This window comes from Lasioglossum baleicum, chromosome 6, assembly GCF_051020765.1.
Source record: "Lasioglossum baleicum chromosome 6, iyLasBale1, whole genome shotgun sequence".
NCBI classification, from domain to species: Eukaryota; Metazoa; Arthropoda; class Insecta; order Hymenoptera; family Halictidae; genus Lasioglossum; species Lasioglossum baleicum.
In genome coordinates this window covers 13,339,265-13,357,595 of record NC_134934.1, presented here as the reverse complement: position 1 = coordinate 13,357,595, position 18,331 = coordinate 13,339,265, and the positions used below count along the sequence as shown (strand labels likewise).

Below are 18,331 nucleotides of genomic sequence, written 5' to 3'. Positions count from 1 at the left end.
TTTCATAAAGAGATGTATGAAATATCGAACTGACTAATGTACATTTTAAATAAAGGTGAAATGACACCTCCTGTTAGACCTCTGCCCAGTTCTTCTTCGATAAAAATTTTCTTTGTTCTTCGTTTTGATACTTTGGACGAATGGTACGTTGTAAAATGGAGGAAATACTTATCCAAATAATTATTATTGAACGAAACGAATCCTTCTACCTACGTATACTGTTATTATTGGTTTATTAGTCGATGGTAATGTTCTGTTGCCTTTTCATTTAGCAGAAAGTGGTGGGTGGTACGTGGGATAAAGATTATGTAATTTTTTGAATGTGATATACGAACAGGAAGAAAACAGCAGCTCCCTTTAAGGATCGATATTTACTATACATGTATAGTAAAGATATTTCTCGGTGTATCCATGATAGACCGTGGAATGGCTGACAACGTAATGCACGGGATGGGTTGATTTTCCACTCGTGAAAGAGGTGGTGGAAGCCCGAGGGCAACCACCCCGTCTCGAAAGAAACTCGTAACTCTATTGTCATTGGTTCGTGAACTTGTCTTCCCTGGTACGCGCGTCTCCCCTTTCGCTTTCAATTTTCCTTTTTCATTTTATCGCCACGTTTGTCTATAATAGTTCTACATACAACGAATGCTCGCATTATTTTTCATCCCTTACAAGGGAAGGACCCCAAGTGTCCGACTTCGATTTTGATAATCTTTTGTGAGACGATGGTATATGGATCCCTAATGACGTCTGCAAAATATTAGGTGTAGTTACTCATAGTATATCAACAAGGTATGAAAGTTTAATTGTTTATATCTTTAAAACTATTGCGTAACTACACCTAATATCTTGCAGACATCATTAGGCATCCATATACCATCGTCTCACAAAACATTATCAAAATCGAAGTCGGACACTTGGGGTCCTTCCCTTGTTACAAAGAACGACAACCGAAAAATCCGTTTTATTACATGATTAAAGTAATTGTTAAAATATATTATTAAAATAAGAAAGTACGCGTGTGTCTCCCCTTTTTCGTTTTCAATTCTCCTTTTTCATTTTATCACCACGTGTATGTATATAATATAATTAGACAACGAAGTCTTGCATGAATTTCATCCCTTAGAACAGTGGTCCCCAACCCCCGGTCCGTGGATCCAATGGTACTGGGCCGCCCAAGGAAAATTAAATACAATTAAATTAAAATTATTAAATCAAAATAATTTAAAATATAAACAATCAACGTCCCCCCCCCCCCCCCCGTCAGCAGGCCGCGGTAAAATTATCAAACGTTGACCGGTCCGCGGCGATAAAAAGGTTGGGAAGCACTGCCTTAGAAAAAACGACAACCGAAAAATCCGTTTTATTACACAATTGAAGTAATTGATTAAAATATGTATATGATTGAAATAAAACATTAAATCTGCTAATAAAGAATTGTAATTTATGTTTCAGAAATAACCACGACGCTTTAGAGTACTTGGACTTACGAAACGAACCCGTGATTCCTTCATCAATCCCTTGTCAATCGAAAATGCATTCTCAGTCGTCATGCGATTGTTATTGCAAAACTCGTGAACCGACGCAGCCTCGGAAAAATGAGGCTCAATCCGACAGGAGTCGTGTTAAACTTATTACATCGAAAACTTCCGGTTCCAAGACCGACGCCATTAGGAGCGCCAGAAAAGTTCCAACAACACCTGCGACTCCCGTTAACGATGACCAGGTAATTTATAATTAAATCATTTTTCAGAAAATATTATATAATTCTCAACAATTTGGCAAATTTTATGTATTTCTATTAGGTTATTGTGACGCAAAAACTATTTCTTACGTAATGAGCATCAGTGTTTAATAGGGGAAACTTTCAAAAACTTATAGACTTGTGATTGGGGGGGGGGTTATATTTTCATATTCTATGTGTCTCTGTCCTTGTCTTTTTAGTGGAAGGGAAAAATCCAGTGGCACGTTACCCTATGGGCAACTTGGGCAAATGCCCGGGGGCCCCAAGCAAAAGGGGGCCCCGAACACAAACCAAGATCAAAATTCTACGTTTTTCTCAGAAAGTTATTTCGTTGGGGTTAGGGGCCCCGAAATTCTACTTTGCCCAAGGCCCCAACTAGTTATAACGCGCTACTGGAAAAATCCCTTTCAAATAACGCTGGTTTCCTCCAGACCTTACCCACGTTGGGCTCTTCCGGTCGCGGACGATCGCTGCCCTCTCGTCGAAGGTCCTTCCTTCGACCCTCCACGGTTTATGGTACCCGTATGCCGCTATTGAAACTGTGACTAACGAAAACTAAAATCCTGCCAGACTCTGAAACTAAACAGCTCTCTGAAAAATGGCTTTGTCTAGTCACGCACACCATAAATCGTGTTCAGCTGTTTTTGCACGCTTAGTTATTTTACAAGGACTTCGAGTTTCCTCGACTGGTCCCTACATCATTATTAACACTAAACCTACCGAACCATAAAAGTAACTGGTAAATATATATATGTTCCCTTATAAAAATGACAAGATTGATTTTATTTAGACTTTGTGCAGCTCCTATTGTAATATGTGCTCCACTAAAGTTATCTATACAATCATTTCTTATGAAATTATTTTTATTATATCAATAATCGTAAAATAAAAAATCTGGAACCGGTCATTTTGTTAAATATGTCAGTATCTAATCAATTACTAAACATTTATAATAATAACTTTTCAAAGGCATAAAGATTGTCGGTGAGAATTCGTAACCTTTCTGTTACAGCCGGATACTAAAAGATCGACCGCGATACTTCCGGTCTCCCCGGTTCTTAGTCCGGAAACATCGGCAGCGCTCGAAGACTTAGAGAGATTGGTGAAAGATGCGCAGATCCAGATCAAAGCAATTAAAATGGTCGGTGATTGCAGTGGTTTACAGACGCCTGTGAACGCGTGAGTTCTCATACACTGCGTTATCTTTACATTAAACAAGCTAGGAATTCGAATAACGTTCAATTGTTTGCAGGTATTCGAATGAAATATCGTTAGACGACGAAAATGATCAACTGTTATATGTCCGGGAGCGTGTAGCTAATAAATTTCAAGAGGCGAACGGCGTAAATGACGAAAGAAGGGTTCCAGAGAAACCGAAGAGAATCGTCGATTTCTCCGCGCCGAAATTCAAAAGATTCGAAGAACGCTACAAGGAATTCCCGTGGTGCGGCCTGTTTGGAATTCAGAATCTAGGGATTTCGACGGTGGATACAGAAAACAAAGGGAGAGCCGATGATCCCCATGAAATACCAAACAACGAAAGAAACGCGAAGATGAACAGTTTCTCCGTTCAAACGTGTCCATCGGTGAACATCGAAAGGCATTTGACGGCTCAGAATCTCGAGAGCATTCACATATCGCCTGATCCATCTTTCGTCCGAGAGAACGTAAACGTTGGAACTTACATAGTTTCCCACGATCGTGGAACTAAAACTCAGGTTCGCAAAGAAAAGTTTGTGAAGATATTCGAAGAGCCCAAAGACGCCGCGAGCAACAAAAGATCGAGTGAAACCCAGAGCGAGAAGAATGGAAAAGCTACGAACGAAATTGAAAGTAGCCCCGAAGACTCCTCGCACAGTTCACTTTCGAGAAGAAGATCAGCGGGAATTTTGGTAGCATCCGGTGAGGGGAGACATGACGTCGGAGACGTCCATGAAAAATCGCAAAATCGGGAAATCCAAGTGGAAATTAAGACATCCCAACAACGGACAGACGACGGAACGACAGAAGAAGCTGCTTCCAGTAGCAACAGTGAGCAGAAGCAAGTGCGTTTCAACGAAGTGGTTGCGGAAAACATTGATGGCCCGATCTTAAAACTGCGTAGAAAAGGATCAACATCCGTCGAATCTGGCGGCGAAAGTATCTTGAAGAGAGGAATTGAAATGCGCCAGGACCTTCTGAATCGCGAATACAAACATAGTAAACTCGTTGATCAACGTTTTGCAAGTCTTCATCGTAAATATTGTAATCAGAGTGAGCTAAATCAGGTGGTTAAAGAAAACATTGATGAGGGTCCAATCTTAAAACTAGATAGAAAAAGATCAACATCCGTCGAATCTGGCGACGACAGTATCTTGAAGAGAGAAATTGAAATGCGCCAGGACCTTTTGTCGCCGCGCGAGAAGAGGAAAAAGGAAGTTCAGGACGAAGAGAATCGCGAATACATGCATGGTAAAAACGTTGATCAACGTTTTGCAAGTCTTCATCGCAAATATTGTGATCAGAATGAGCTGAAGCAAGCATGTCTCGACGAAGTGGTTGAAGAAAACATTGAGAAGGGATCAGTTTTGAAACTAGATGCAGGAGGATCGGTATCCGTCGAACCCGACGACGAAAGTATCTTGAAGAGAGAAATTGAAATTGGCCAGGTGCTTTTGTCGCCGCGCGATAAGAGGAGAAAGGAAGTTCGTGATCGCGAATACAAACATGGTAAAATCATTGATCAACGTATGGCAAGTGTTCATCGCAAAAATTCTAATCAGAGTCAGCAGAAGCAAGCGCGTTCCAACGAAGTGGTTGCAGAAAACATTGAGAAGGGTCCAGTCTTAAATCTTGATACAAAAGGGTCAACATCCATCGAATCTGACGACGAAAGTATCTTGAAGAAAGAAATCGAAATTCGCCAGGTCCTTTTGTCGCCGCGCACTACGAGGAAGAAGGAAGTTCACGACGAAGAGAATCGCGAATACAAACATGGTAAAGTCGTTGATCAACTTTTTTCAAGTCTTCATCGCAAATATTGTAATCAGAGTGAGCCGAGGCAAGCGCGTCTCAACGAAGTGGTTGAAGAAAACATTGAGAAGGGTTCAGTTTTGAAACGAGACGCGAGAGGATCAGCATTCGTCGAATCTGACGACGAAAGTATCTTGAGGAGAGAAACTGAAATTCGCACGGTCCTTTTGTCGCCGCGCGATAAGAGAGAAGTTCGCGATGAGGAGAATCGCGGATACAAACATGGTCAAATGATTGATCAACGTTTTGCAAGTGTACATCCGAAATATTGTAATCGGAACGAGCAAACTGTAGAAAATTCTAGTCTTCTTGAGTCCTCGAGAATGGATACTTCCGGCGAAGGTTTCGGTCATGAAAATGACGACGACGATGAGTTGTACTATCCGTCCATCGACGAATTAGACGATGTACTGCTCGCTTACGATAAAACAATCGCTGATGCTGCGCGATCGGTAAGAGCAATCGACAGATATTTATCGCGGCCAGAACTCGCAGAATTTTTGCGAAAAGACGAAACCTCGGAGAGCGACGAGCCTCGAAATTCGACTCGACCGACACGAGAAAAGTTTGAGACGCCGAAGAGAAATTCTTGCAATTACATGCGAAGTAAAGATTCGATTAGGGATCGCGCAGTTGTAAAGAACAAACGCATGAACGAAGCACGCCAATCTAGAGCTAAAAGCGATTCGAGAAATAAATCTGTCCTCCCGAGAAACTCGTACAAAACACCGTTGCGAGTTGATTCGAGAATATTATCGAACGGGGGAGCGAAATTAACAGAAAGCGACAGCAAGAAGATTTTAAGACACGTCGAAGAAACGTACGCGAACTTTTTCACAGTGTCTCGTCCACGAGAATCCGTCGTTTTTCAGACGAGAGATGAAAGCTCGAGCATGACTTCCTCCGTAAACCTTTCGTTTTCGAGCATGGACGCGCAGAATGTCGATGAACATCGAATAGAAACGATTTCAAAAGTTGCGGATAATAACGTTGCCGAAGTTCCGAGTCCGCGATCGAATATGGCGTTCGTGCGAGACGTCGAAAGGAAACAAACGGAAACAAAAGTCGGCTTCGAAGAAACGTTGAAGCATACGTTCAACGTCGACGAAATGATACCAATATTGGTGAAAAACTTGCTGCAGCATTTTCAGAACGGTGCGATTGGTTCGCCGCAGAATATCGAGTTACTGATCACGGAGAATGTGTCCGCGAACAATGTTGAATCGAACATTCACGAGATAGATACCGCGCGCTTGAAAACTGATAACGAATCCGAGAAAGAATGCTTGGGAACGGGATTCGAAGCTGATGCAACGGAAATCATTAAGATCGATGAAAAGATTACCGAGAAATATGCTAACGGTAAATCCACTCGTGAAAATATTAACTCTGACTTGATCGATAAGCCCATCAGTCGATCTTCAAACTCTGAACAAACAGCATCATCCTGCTTGAACCAGGAACTCTCGTGCGCCGAGCCGAGAAAAATTCGTTCGAATATTGAGTCGTTCGGAGAACTTTTAAGAACAAGAAATGGGGAAAATAATGATGTAAAAAGCTGCGAATATTTGGAGCAGAAAGGAAGTAATAATGGAAGTTTAGCTTCCTCGAGAGACGTTTCAAACATCGTCGATAAGAAAACAGCGAAGACCAGTGAAAATATATCTAATTCATCGACGAATAATTCATCAGCGAAAAGCGAAGGAATCGGAAGTACGAGGTCACGCGGTTCTTCGAACGATCATTCTTCGAGTAAACCGAATCCCATAGTTGAAAATGAGAAAATCGAGTCGCGTTTGGACCAGGCTAAATCTTATGACAATGTTCGAAGGGCATCATCTTCCGATTCTTTGCGCGATTGCGTATCTCTTCGATCCTCTTCGAGAAGCGAGACGAAAGTATTAAACACGAAGGAGTCAACCGGCCAGATAAAGGACACCGATCAATTTACGGAAATGAATCACGAAAAACGTCGCATGTTTCAAAAAGAGAAGATCCTTTCACACTTGTACGAAGAGATGCGCGAACAACTCTTACATTCCGCACACGCCACGAATTATTCAAGTCTGGTCCAGCAGGATGTTAGGTGCGCAAACGATTCTCTTTTCGTTATATTTATATATCTATTCGTACCAAATTGTTTATAGGTTTTGCACTCCAAATTCAATGCGGGAGAAAACGACAAACATTGAAATATGTAAGAATCCTAAGATTTATTGCAGTTAGAGACTGAAAATCGTGAAAAACTGTCGGCCGATTTTGACGAAATTTTCAGAATATGTTTAATTAAAAGTTAAAAAAGTTGCAAAATACAACTTTTAGTATTTTCTCTGCAATTCCGACAACTTGCAATTTTTTTCAAAAATTTGTTTCACTTGTCTAACTTCTAAAGAAAGTTCAAATCGTATATGGTCCAATATTTAAAAAGTTATCGCCTTGTATGTACATCTTTGCAATAAATAAAATTTTGAATTTTTTAACAATTACTTTACGATATGATTTGATTTTTCTTTAGAAAAACTTACTTTAACAATAGTTTTCGAAAGGTTGAATTTGAGTTGCAAAAGGGTGAATTCAGAGTGCAAAACCTGTATTAATTAGACCAGTAATTGTTAAATACAACGATTAAAACTTGAGAGTATACATTAAGTTTACCGTAGCATTATTATAAACCACATGAAAAAATGTTCAAAGGAATTATTGAAAATAATACTGTTTAAACTTCACGAGTCATAACTGATCTAAATAGAATTGAATGAAAAGCAGTATTTTCGATTAAACCGTATATTAATGTAACTTTCTATCAAACTACGATTGAAATTTCTTCCTCATATAATAATCTCCCGGGTTTATTTATTTTAGGACATCCAAAGATGCGCCTGCAACAGTCTCAACGAAGGTAACATTAATAAAAATGTTTAAAATATTTTATACACATAAAAATTCTTTATGTTAAACACGTTTCATTATATCAGATTGAAACAGTATCTTCGGACACTTCCCGCTCCGAGGGCGAATTGTTCGTGCCTAGTTCCGGTTCCTGTTCTCTGGGCGAAATTAAAATGTTAAATACCGACGAACAAGACAATATCATTACAGTTTTCGTGACAAAAGAGACGTTGACTTTATGGAGCGAGTCCTCGAAAGTAAGTGTACAAGTTCTCCAGCATCAGTGAGTCTTTTAATTTGTGTTCATTTGAAAACTTTCCAGCCAAATATCTCGAAAAGTATGAAAGGTATTAAAAAAGTGTAAAACACGTGTTCAAGGATTTCGAGGGGGAAAGAGGGGGGCAGTATCAGTTTTTTTATTTGGGTGGCGTTTTTAAGGTCAACTTTGTTTTTTCAAATGGAAACCTGCGGATGGAAAAGTGCGCGAATAAAAAAAAGTATCCTACGAAAATTGCTGGTCTTCTTACGTACACTAAGATCGTATAATAAAAAATATAGGTTTCCATTTGCAAAAACAAAGTTGACCTTCAAGTGTCCTTGAAAACGCCACCCAAAAAAATCTAAATACTGCTCCCTCGAAATCCTTGGACACGTGTTTTACACTTTTTTAATATCTTTCATACTTTACGAGATATTCGGTTGGAAAGTTTTCAAATGAACACCCTGTATATGTATAACATTGTTACAAAACGTTGTATGTAAAATACCAGACTTGGAATTTCAAACATACCCAGCCAACCAAAAATCTAAATTTGGTCGACCTCCTGTGCGCGCATATGCCGAGCTAGTGTCGACCGTAGGACCAGAGTTTGGACATGGGCATGAGGTCGGCATCAGGTCGGCACGAATCGGCCGAATGTGCCTTTGTGGCAGCACTGTCGCACTGATGTACCGCATGCCGAATATCGTTTTACAGGTGAAACAAACAATTCCAATGCCGCTTTTGCAAAATTCACATGTTTTTCTATAAGCGAGGGTGAAACTAATATCCTAATCGCGATATGGAGCAACAAAAAATGAGTATACACATTCGGAGCTAATATCCCGTACATTACTACCGGGCCGGTATATAAGAGAAATTGGCGAAACTCGGTCGCTTTAAAAGTTGAATATTCTTCTATTGGCCTCGGGCGTCTAGAAAAATCAGATGGACAGTACTTATCGAGTACTGCCATTCGCGCGGAGATGATAAAATCATTTTTATTTATCATCTTTAAAATATAAGTGTATTCAATTAGTTGAAATTGAACTGTAAAGAAAATTGTACGGCAATGCAAATTTTAGATTATGTCTCTTGCAATCGATGCAGACAATTTTTATTTCGCATAAAGATCCGCAGCCTAGGAAAAATAACAAATGTGAGAAATAAATAAAATTTGTATTTTTTTTTTCGCCAATTTCTCTTATATACCGGCCCGGTAGTAATGTACGGGATATTAGCTCCGAATGTGTATACTCATTTTTTGTTGCTCCATATCGCGATTAGGATATTAGTTTCACCCTCGCTTATAGAAAAACATGTGAATTTTGCAAAAGCGGCATTGGAATTGTTTGTTTCACCTGTAAAACGATATTCGGCATGCGGTACATCAGTGCGACAGTGCTGCCACAAAGGCACATTCGGCCGATTCGTGCCGACCTGATGCCGACCTCATGCCCATGTCCAAACCCTGGTCCTACGGTCGTCCAAAATTAAGCCAATCGGGACTTGAGCACCTCCGAGCGTAGATTGGACAATGATTTGCCGATCTGTGCCCTAGGCACGGCTTGCCCAAGGCACGCCTGGTTAGCTGGGTATATACACTACTGTGCAGAAGAAAGAATATAGCACCCGGTATAATTACAAGATATAATAGCAAACAATATCTTTATGTAGAAATTGTATTGTACAATGATTGATTTATTGCATTTAAAGTATTAGATAATCCACAATAACACATATATATATTCTCAGAACTATTCATTTTCAAAACTTAAATTACTGTGTTCTTATTTGTTTTTTTTACAGCCGAGTGCTTCTTTCTTGTGCACAGTAATGTATATATATCTACTAATCATATATCTAGACTCTAGACTGCGGATCTTCATGCATTTATGGTTTTTAAAAATGTTCACACACACAGACACTACTAAAATATAAAATTCTACAGAATTTCCACTTTCTTTTTTGCCTACAATCAGATTTGTTAAACGTAACAAAATAAAAATTTCATAATGATGCGATATAAGATTGTTACTATATATTCGAAAATAATTGTAAATGAATTATTTAGATACCGTGCAGATACCGTGTTCGTATACTTATTTAGTACATTTTTGAATATTTTTTTAGTCGTTGGTACAGAGTATGGGGGAAATTTGAAGTTGCTGCTTTGACGAAAAGTGCGTTGGACGTTGGACGAGTATTGCTGCAAATCACTTACACCTACGTCTGTCTTCGCATGTATTGCACTTGAAGATGCAATGACGGTGACGTATTCCAGATTACTCGTGCTTCCACATAAATAGGAGAAGATGACTAATAACTGCACCGATACATTGTAAATCAATTTGTTGTTGAAGTGTTTTTATCATATACCGGCGAACGATGAAAGTATGTATGTGTGTATGATTCACAGGAAAAATAATAACTCTATAGATTGTGGCTATCACTGTTATCTTGCTAACCTATGATCGTTTATCGCATGTATGGACCATAGAGTAAATATATATGGTCTAAGGTATGGACGGAAATCGTACGAATAGTGTTTGTGCTTCGAGTTTGAATATACAAGAATGAACATTCTATAAATAAGGACCGTGAAATAGTTAAGAATTCGAAGAACGTAATAATACCGTGACAGATGATTTTTTTTCTAAATGTCACAGACATAACCTCACATTTCGACGAAAATATGAGATTACTTGTTAAAGGGAGAGTCTTGTAGAAGAACACGGAAATTCAATTATTAGTTCACGTAAGGCGATTGTTGAAATAATGTATTGCATACATTTTAATGGATAAATACTTTATTCGTCGTAACGGAACAGTAAATGGAAAAGAAAATGTGCGAAAAATATGTGATCGGTTATTGGATATCCGAGAAAAAACGACAGAAGTTCAATTGGAATCATTTTTACAATTTGTGCGAAGCCGAAGGGTTTCAATTAAAAATGGTAAATAAATGTTATCTCTGTTCTATTACTATCGAACGATTCTAACTTCGTACGCAGCTAGTCAGCTCTACTGAGAAATAAAACATATATTTCCATTACAGCTAACGATATGTTCTTTGAACTAATGTATTGCTTTCAGATCGACATAAACTCTGATCTTGAATCTCAGGGACCATTTCATGTTTTTATACATAAATTGACACATAAACTAGCGCATGCAGAAAATGGTGATCAAAATGTATGATAAAATTTGTTGAATCTTTAACCGGAACTCGTGTAACCATTTCGTTTTTGTTGCAGGCCAAAGCACTTATCTCAAAAATTGAAGAGTTCTTCTGTCGACACCCTAAAATTATAGTTATTGATCCTTTGGACAATATTAAGATTTTAATAAATCGTTATAAATACTACGAACTCATACAAGAACATGTACAATTCAATGGTAAACTGAACAATATGTTTCTTAACATGTTCCGTGTCACGTGTACTGCCAATGGTACCGACAATAACTTTGACTAAATGATTTTAGTCAACAACAGTATTATCCGATAGTAACATTGTTTCTAAAGATGGTACTGACATTTTTTTCTTTAACTATTCTGCACTGACACTTTTACTGTTGTATCTATCTATACAGGGTGGGTCTCGTAACGTAATGATCTCAAATAACTCGTAAGTTATTTGTTGTACAAAAAAAATGTTCAAAAAGAATTAGACATAGTCGGCTAATGTTGTTGTCAAACGATGTTAATATCGAATAATGTATCGATGAACTTTTTATAACAAGTTTAACACTGCAGAATGTTTCCACCAAAAGAATAAGGCATTATAAAAAATGCAGTGTAGAACAAAGTACATAAATTTGTTTAGTTGCCGAGTGAAAATGGCTCAGCACGGAACATGTTAACTAATTGTCAAGGCGTACAATACTAAATTGCGAACCGAATGAATTTTCTGCTTTTACTTTCTAGATGTATTTACTCCGAAGTTCGTAGAGATTAAAAGCAAAGATACTGTTGAAAATATATCACTGTTAAAAAAGGCAAATATTAAGTTCCCAGTAATCTGCAAACCGCTTATCGCTCAGGGTTCTAGCGATGCACATAAAGTAAGCATGTTATTCCTTTATAGAAAACTATGCTTGTAATGCTGAACACGTATCAATTTCAATTTATATTTTGCAGCTGATGGTAATTTTCAATGAGGAAGGTTTGAATGATTGTCAACCACCTTGCGTGGCGCAAGAGTTCATCAACCACAATGCAATCGTTTACAAAATATACATAGTCCGTGAACATTTTCACGTAGACGAGAGGCCCAGTTTCAAGAATTTTTATGAAGAAGACTGTACTTCGTTAAACACTATATTTTTCAACTCGCTTAATATATTTAAGAGTGGTTCTCAGTCGAAATGGTCAATCTTATCGGAAGAAAACATTCCATTAACAGTAAAACCGAAACAGGAAATGTTAGAGAAAATTGTAAAGAAAGTTACAGAACTCTTCGGACTCCTTTTGATCGGCGTCGATGTTGTTATTGAAAATCACACCGGAAGATACGCAATTATAGATGTGAACGTATTTCCCGGATATGTAGGCTATCCAAACTTTTTCGAACAGTTAATAGGATGCATTAGAAAATTGTTAGTAGAACACACGGACGCGCAACAAATTTCTAAAAGCTACTCATTAAAAAAGTGTCTGAGCGATGATCTAGATTCTGGTTTCGAAAGCGACGAGAAAAAGAAAAGTTCTACGAAAACAATGAAATAAAATATAAAACCAGCAGGTATAAATTATAAGAGAACGGATAATTATGAAATTGATATCCCGGTTCGTTATATTCTATCAAGTACAAAGTGGTATTGTTTGAAGAAATAATACACCTTTTTTTTTACAATAGAACACGATTCAAAGACAGCTGTTTCAGTTGTTGTATTAGATCTCCGTTTTGCAATAAAAAATATTTATTTCTTTTGTACATTTTTTCACTTATTTTTTTACTTCCTTATACAGTTGTTGAAAGAAATGAATTTGTTCGTTGTTCACACTGGATCGTTTTAATAAATGTATTCATCGTAGTGACAAATACATGTAGCGCGAACTGCCACAAATCAAATACTTTTCACTTGTGCAGTGTTTACAGTGATGGAAGAAAAAATTACATTTTTATCGGAAAGTCAATAACGAAATATTACGAACATGTAATAACGACAAAGCTATTAATCATTGTAACATTTATATTTTACTTTACTGATTTTCGTTCGGAATTCATTGCATACGATTTGATGATTTAATTATTGGTATGTAAAAGTTCCAAGTACAAATATTATGTACAACAAAACGAATATGGTGTCATAAATACTGGTTATACTGTCAAATTTTCTAAATATAAATTTTTTTTTAAATTCAAGACGTGTTTCATTTATTCGTAGAAAACGAAAATATTCATTTATTTACAGGAGTATTATATACTTTCTAGTAGTAAAAAATTACAATTAGGTCCTAACTGTTGTTCTCTGATTGGGAGATATCCGAATTAGTTTCATATTTTTCACCGAGTTCTTTTTGCTTCATCCAGGCCTTGGCGGATGCAAGGAATTTGAGATTAGGTCTCTGCGATTCATCTTCTGGGAAAACGAAATCGAATATCTCTTCCCATCCATCGTCATTCTAAAAATGAAAAAGCAATATGAATTTTTTATTTGAAAAAATATACTACCGATACGAAATTTATTTACCCCGTCTTCTCCCACAATACGTCGTCTACGTTTAATCCTTCGGGGCATTTTTTCCATAATTTTAGTTCGAGAGTCGTTGTCTCCTTTCTCATTTTCAAAATCTCTCCAGGCTTCTAACAGTAGCGCTCTGCTTTCTTTATCCCCGCTTGATCTAAGAGCGTCATTTCCGCGTTCGAAAATTGCTCTTGCCAAAACAACGTTATCTACGCCATCTTCTGTCGTCGAATTTGCCAATTCAAATTTAGCATACGCAATCCAAACCTGTATACATCCAATAATGTGAAAAAGATAAATATAACAATTATGCAATTAAAAATTGAACGTCGATATGGTACTGTATCGTTCTTACTTTTACGTGAAGCGTACGTTTTAGTAATTTTTCAAATAACTCTCTCGCTTTTTCCGTTTCATCCTGTGCTATTTCGAAGTCTATATAAGATTTCCATAAAAGCTCTGGCATGTCCAATCTACATATTAGAAAGAAAAACACATAAGTATAACAAAAGCTTTACCTGAAAGACTGATTAGTTATTTCGAAACATTTTACCTTGATTGCGATATAGCTAATTCATAAATAGCTCGTGCACGCTCTATATCGCCTAATAGCGTTTCCAGTTCCGCAAACTGTTGAAATAAAAAATTTGACAGAATTTATGATTTTGAAAATTAAATGAAATACTAGGGTAAATGTACCAGTTGCTGGATATTTAGTGACGACTTGGAAGTTTTTTTATTAATTTGTAGGCTTTCTGTAATTTATTTTGCATTATTTGTGATAAACGATCGATTACCAACCTTTCTTCTATATCGTCAAATTTTTCTGGACCATTTTGTTAAAAAGCAAAAGAAATAGTAACGAAGTTTTGGTCTTATTTGCCGGACACAAGAAATTTCTGTAACAAATTAATTAATTTTTTGTTATGCCGTAGCACAATAAAATCATTATTTTATTATCCTCCGATGTATCACAGTTTCTTAGCATTTTTAATCGAAAACGAAAAATTGCGTTATCTCGGGGAATAAGGATTTTAACTAATGTTTTCTACATTTTAAACAAAAATGATTGTAATACTTTTGATTTATATACGAAGGGGAAACATTAGTTTTATTTTGAAAAATAAAGTAATACTAGATACTTCATGTTATATTTATTAATTTCGAAAAAGTTTGTTTTGTGTCCGATAACCGGGTGGGGTACGGTAACTGGTACCTTTACCCTAGATCTAGATGGTTCTGTTTTACATACCTTCATCCATGTAGTGCAGTTTTCTGGACCAAATTCGAGGAACTTTTGATACAAAATCCTACATCTATCGAATTCTCTCAATTTAATTTCCAGGTCGATGTATTCACGATACAATTTATCCCTAGGACAAATACCTAACGCCATACCCTAAAACAATTTCAAATAAAATCATGTATACTTTACAAGCTAAAGATGAATTGTATAATGAATGTAACAGTAATATGATGAATCTGTACCAATGTTTTCCTAGCTGCTGGTAAATTTTTTTGTCTTATTTCGAAGTATGCGTAAAGCAGCCAAATTTTCGAAAATGTGAAATGTTTATGGGGAATCAATTTCAAGCATACCCTAAAAAAAAATCGCAACTAAATAAATCGTTCATAATTTTCAGAACACAATCGATTACCTATAAACCTCTCGGCATCTTTCCATATCTTTGGCATCGAGTTCTTCGTAAAGAGCATAATTTATCCAAAGGTAAATGTATCTTCTCCAAAACTGTTTTTCCTGTGAAGGTATCAATTCGCCGAGTTTGTATTATCCATATTAATATACATAGAACGTACAAAGTGTTAACCCTTAGCACTTTTTATAATTGGCAATGTTTAGGAAAAATTTACTTTTGATGATATCTCGTGTAGACACATTAGTCTTGTCACATTAGTTTAATTGCCACAAATTGAGTACTTAAATGACAATTTGGATGTTCCCGGTCAAAATAGACTCAGGCATAGCCGTCGGAGGGTTAAAATAGTTCCGAGTGCAAAGGGTTAAACCGCATAAAAGTGTACCCCTTACTTTAGTAGGAGGAACGTTAGCTATAGCACGTTCATAAGTTTCTCTAATGACTTCTACGTCTCCTTCCGATTCCACTAATCTCAAATAGTCGAACCACGCATCGTAATTGGAAGGATTTTCTTTTACTTCTTGCTCGTACTGATATTTTCTTTTGCTTACAATTACGTCCTCGATGCCTGCAAATAGCGAAATCATACAGTCGTACGTGACTTAAACCTTGCTTATCATATTTTGTTACGATAAAAGAAAACGTACCTGAACGATCTCCATATTTCTTTTCGTGTATAGTATACGCTTTATAAATATCTTGCGTCTTCTCTTTCGGAATATGATCTAACGCGTACTTGTAAATTACTCTGGCTCGATCGTGCTATAAAAAAATATGTTTAGAATACACATAATACAATATTATATTCTAACTTGGGGTGGAATCATTTTAATTTTATATATATTTACTTCTCTTTGGCCTTCTTCGAATTTCGCAAACGCAAGAAACAATTTTTCATCTAGACTTTCGTCACCGTAAAAATCGGCAGCTCTCTCATATACGTTGCGCGCTCCCTTTATAAATCCATGGGATTCTTCGAAACGTGCATATTTTATCCAATGTTTAACATCGGGATGTACCATCACAAATCGTTCAAAAATTTGTCTAGCTCTCTGTATTTCATCGTACCTCAATTCAAATTTAATATACGTTTGCCATGCTTGTTCGTCAGGCTCCCACTCCATCCATCTCTCAAATACTTGACGAGCTCCTAAATAAATCATTTTTTCAATAAATTTTTCATCACTATGCCATTTTACAGTACGAAATACAATAAAACTTTACCTGCAATATTTTCTAACATCTCTTCCATGTAAGTGTATTTATACCAAAATTGATTTGCTCTGGGCAATATAGTAACAGCACGGTCCCATAAATTTCTTGCATGATTTACTTGACGATTTCGCATTTCCATCTCTGTATATTTCAGCCATAATGTAATATTTCTATGGTCGACGTCTAACGCTCGCTCGTATATAGATCTAAAATTTAAACATACAATTTGTTATAGGACATAATACACGTGCATAACTCTCTAGAAATGTACAAACATACCTTGCTCTTTGTATTTGTTTTTGACTTTCCTCCCACTGAGCATATTTTATCCAATTTGAAATGACCATACGATTCTTACGGATATTATCTTCAAAAGCTTTGCGTTTTCTGTGTTGATAATCAGCTAACTCGTGGGGATCAGAAATTTTTTGTTTCGGTGGCTGTAAATGAACGGTAACGGTGATATTACAAATAATTTCTTCCAATGTTCTCTTCATTGTCGTCTCTCTAGATACTTACCGGAGGTAAAATCTCAAGATCTCTCTCTTTAGCCTCCCGTAAAAGCTGCTCCGCTGTTATTTGGATTTCAGCAGGTGCTTTATTCTTGACCTATAATGAGTTTAATCATTTTATATTATCAAGTGATCTTTGTTTGTATATACAAAAATGTATATGCTTTGTACAGGGTTTAAGGAGGGCCGGGAGGAGGTGGAAAATGAACGTCGCTCTGGATATCCGTCAACGAGCAGAACCGAAGGCAATGTGAGTTGTATGAGGAAAATTTTAAATTCCGACCGTCAATTAAGTATTCGGATGATAGCAGGGACTATAGGAATGGACAAAACCACTGTGCACGAAATCATCACCAAAAGGGTCCTACTTTGAAGAATTTTAAAGGTTTGTACTCATATGTTCAATAAATTTTTTTTTTTAAATGTGGTCGCATTACTTTCCGGACAGACCCTGTATATTATCGTTATAATAAGAAGCATAAGTACCTTGGCAACTTTCGGCATTTTCTGAGACTGCTTTTCTTTTCTCTCCATTGTGATTTTGGCGTTAAACTACAACACTACTGAACACTTCTTATTCCCACGCAGCCAAACCTGGTAATGGCAGAAATCCACAGAAATCGGAGTATATGAGAACGCTCACACCTGGGGTTTCGCTGTTCCCGGTATAGTGCTGCCCCCTGGTCTAATTTTTAGCCTGTGGATCTTTTTATTTGTGATATTTTTCTAATTAAAATTACACTAAACGCGATTTAATTTAGACTGTATTTAGTGGTTTAACTGACGGTATGTCTATTTATATGCGCTGTCCTTCCTTATATACGTTCGGCGCGGTCGGTGAGGTCACAAAAAATATAGTATTTAGACCTATATACAGGATCTTATATGACGGAGCATGGACCCAAAAGTTTGACTTACAATTAGATCAAGAATTTACTGTACAACGAAGCTGGTAATTGCATCCTCAACACCACGGTGCATTATACTTTTTGTTGTTACAGACTCGATTCAATCCTACCACTATTATCTAGTAAATAAATTAAGAACCGCTATCAAACTTGTGCACTGCTTGTGCACACTTGTGCACAAGACTCGACAAGACTCAACGTTCCACATTACCCAACATTACCCATTATGCTTTACGTATGAAATTTTGATGAATAAACGTTATATTCCAGTTTCAATATAATCTTCCGAAGAATGTGAAGAATGATATACAATCATATACAATGATATATTGATTTGTACGAAATGTCTTTCAGTAACTTTCGCGCAGTAAGATTGCCGACGCTGTAGTATTGTTGAGTATTGTTATGCGCGCGAATCTTATATTTTTTTGAACGAATTGCGC

At 37.0% G+C, this 18,331-nt stretch overlaps 3 protein-coding genes across 8 annotated transcripts in view; 2 read left to right on the top strand and 1 right to left on the bottom strand.

Annotated features, from left to right (window-relative positions):
* The window catches only part of LOC143209473 (uncharacterized), an 85,072-nt gene extending 74,893 nt beyond the window's left edge, over positions 1-10,179 (top strand). For 2 of the 3 annotated variants that reach the window (XM_076425142.1, XM_076425141.1), the window contains exons 4-9: positions 1,456-1,726; positions 2,757-2,923; positions 2,997-6,842; positions 7,619-7,655; positions 7,732-7,902; positions 10,038-10,179. In XM_076425142.1, the coding sequence (XP_076281257.1) occupies positions 1,456-1,726; positions 2,757-2,923; positions 2,997-6,842; positions 7,619-7,655; positions 7,732-7,902; positions 10,038-10,067 (4,522 nt within the window). In that variant the 3' untranslated portion in view covers positions 10,068-10,179. Of the gene's footprint in view, positions 1-896; positions 1,380-1,455; positions 1,727-2,756; positions 2,924-2,996; positions 6,843-7,618; positions 7,656-7,731; positions 7,903-10,037 lie in introns of those variants that run through there. The other variant, XM_076425143.1, reaches the window with a different exon arrangement.
* Positions 10,102-12,841, top strand: LOC143209493 (inositol-tetrakisphosphate 1-kinase). 4 transcript variants are annotated; one of them, XM_076425194.1, is made up of 6 exons: positions 10,102-10,245; positions 10,324-10,861; positions 11,001-11,088; positions 11,162-11,303; positions 11,833-11,969; positions 12,046-12,841. In XM_076425194.1, the coding sequence occupies exons 3-6, from the start codon at positions 11,077-11,079 to the stop codon at positions 12,631-12,633; spliced, it is 879 nt and encodes a 292-aa protein (XP_076281309.1). In that variant the 5' UTR covers positions 10,102-10,245; positions 10,324-10,861; positions 11,001-11,076; the 3' UTR covers positions 12,634-12,841. The 4 variants fall into 4 exon arrangements, with proteins under 4 accessions (XP_076281309.1, XP_076281310.1, XP_076281308.1 ...); XM_076425191.1 differs by having other exon boundaries at positions 10,103-10,245; positions 11,001-11,099; XM_076425195.1 differs by lacking the exon at positions 10,324-10,861 and having other exon boundaries at positions 10,102-10,298.
* A 415-nt stretch (positions 12,842-13,256) lies between these two features.
* Positions 13,257-17,965, bottom strand: Crn (pre-mRNA splicing factor crn). The gene is made up of 14 exons (XM_076425154.1): positions 17,467-17,965; positions 16,988-17,077; positions 16,748-16,908; positions 16,478-16,674; positions 16,102-16,403; positions 15,901-16,015; positions 15,646-15,821; positions 15,254-15,354; positions 15,084-15,195; positions 14,848-14,994; positions 14,149-14,225; positions 13,951-14,068; positions 13,602-13,862; positions 13,257-13,533 (listed from the first exon to the last, which is right to left on the bottom strand). Exons 1-14 carry the CDS (start codon positions 17,512-17,514, stop codon positions 13,366-13,368), a joined length of 2,073 nt encoding a protein of 690 aa, XP_076281269.1. The 5' UTR covers positions 17,515-17,965; the 3' UTR covers positions 13,257-13,365.
* Positions 17,966-18,331: the final 366 nt, after the last annotated feature.

What these genes read in the sequence shown, in the direction of transcription:
- LOC143209493 (XM_076425191.1), top strand. Translation starts at nt 10,739, where the DNA reads ATGGAAAAGAAAATGTGCGAAAAATATGTGATCGGTTATTGGATATCC. An exon ending in AAGGGTTTCAATTAAAAATG is followed by an intron (nt 10,862 to 11,000) that starts GTAAATAAATGT and finishes TATTGCTTTCAG; the next exon opens with ATCGACATAAACTCTGATCT. An exon ending in GTTCTAGCGATGCACATAAA is followed by an intron (nt 11,970 to 12,045) that starts GTAAGCATGTTA and finishes TATATTTTGCAG; the next exon opens with CTGATGGTAATTTTCAATGA.
- Crn (XM_076425154.1), bottom strand. Translation starts at nt 17,514, where the DNA reads ATGGAGAGAAAAGAAAAGCAGTCTCAGAAAATGCCGAAAGTTGCCAAG. An exon ending in AAATGCCGAAAGTTGCCAAG is followed by an intron (nt 17,078 to 17,466) that starts GTACTTATGCTT and finishes AACTCATTATAG; the next exon opens with GTCAAGAATAAAGCACCTGC. An exon ending in GATGTTAGAAAATATTGCAG is followed by an intron (nt 16,404 to 16,477) that starts GTAAAGTTTTAT and finishes TGATTTATTTAG; the next exon opens with GAGCTCGTCAAGTATTTGAG.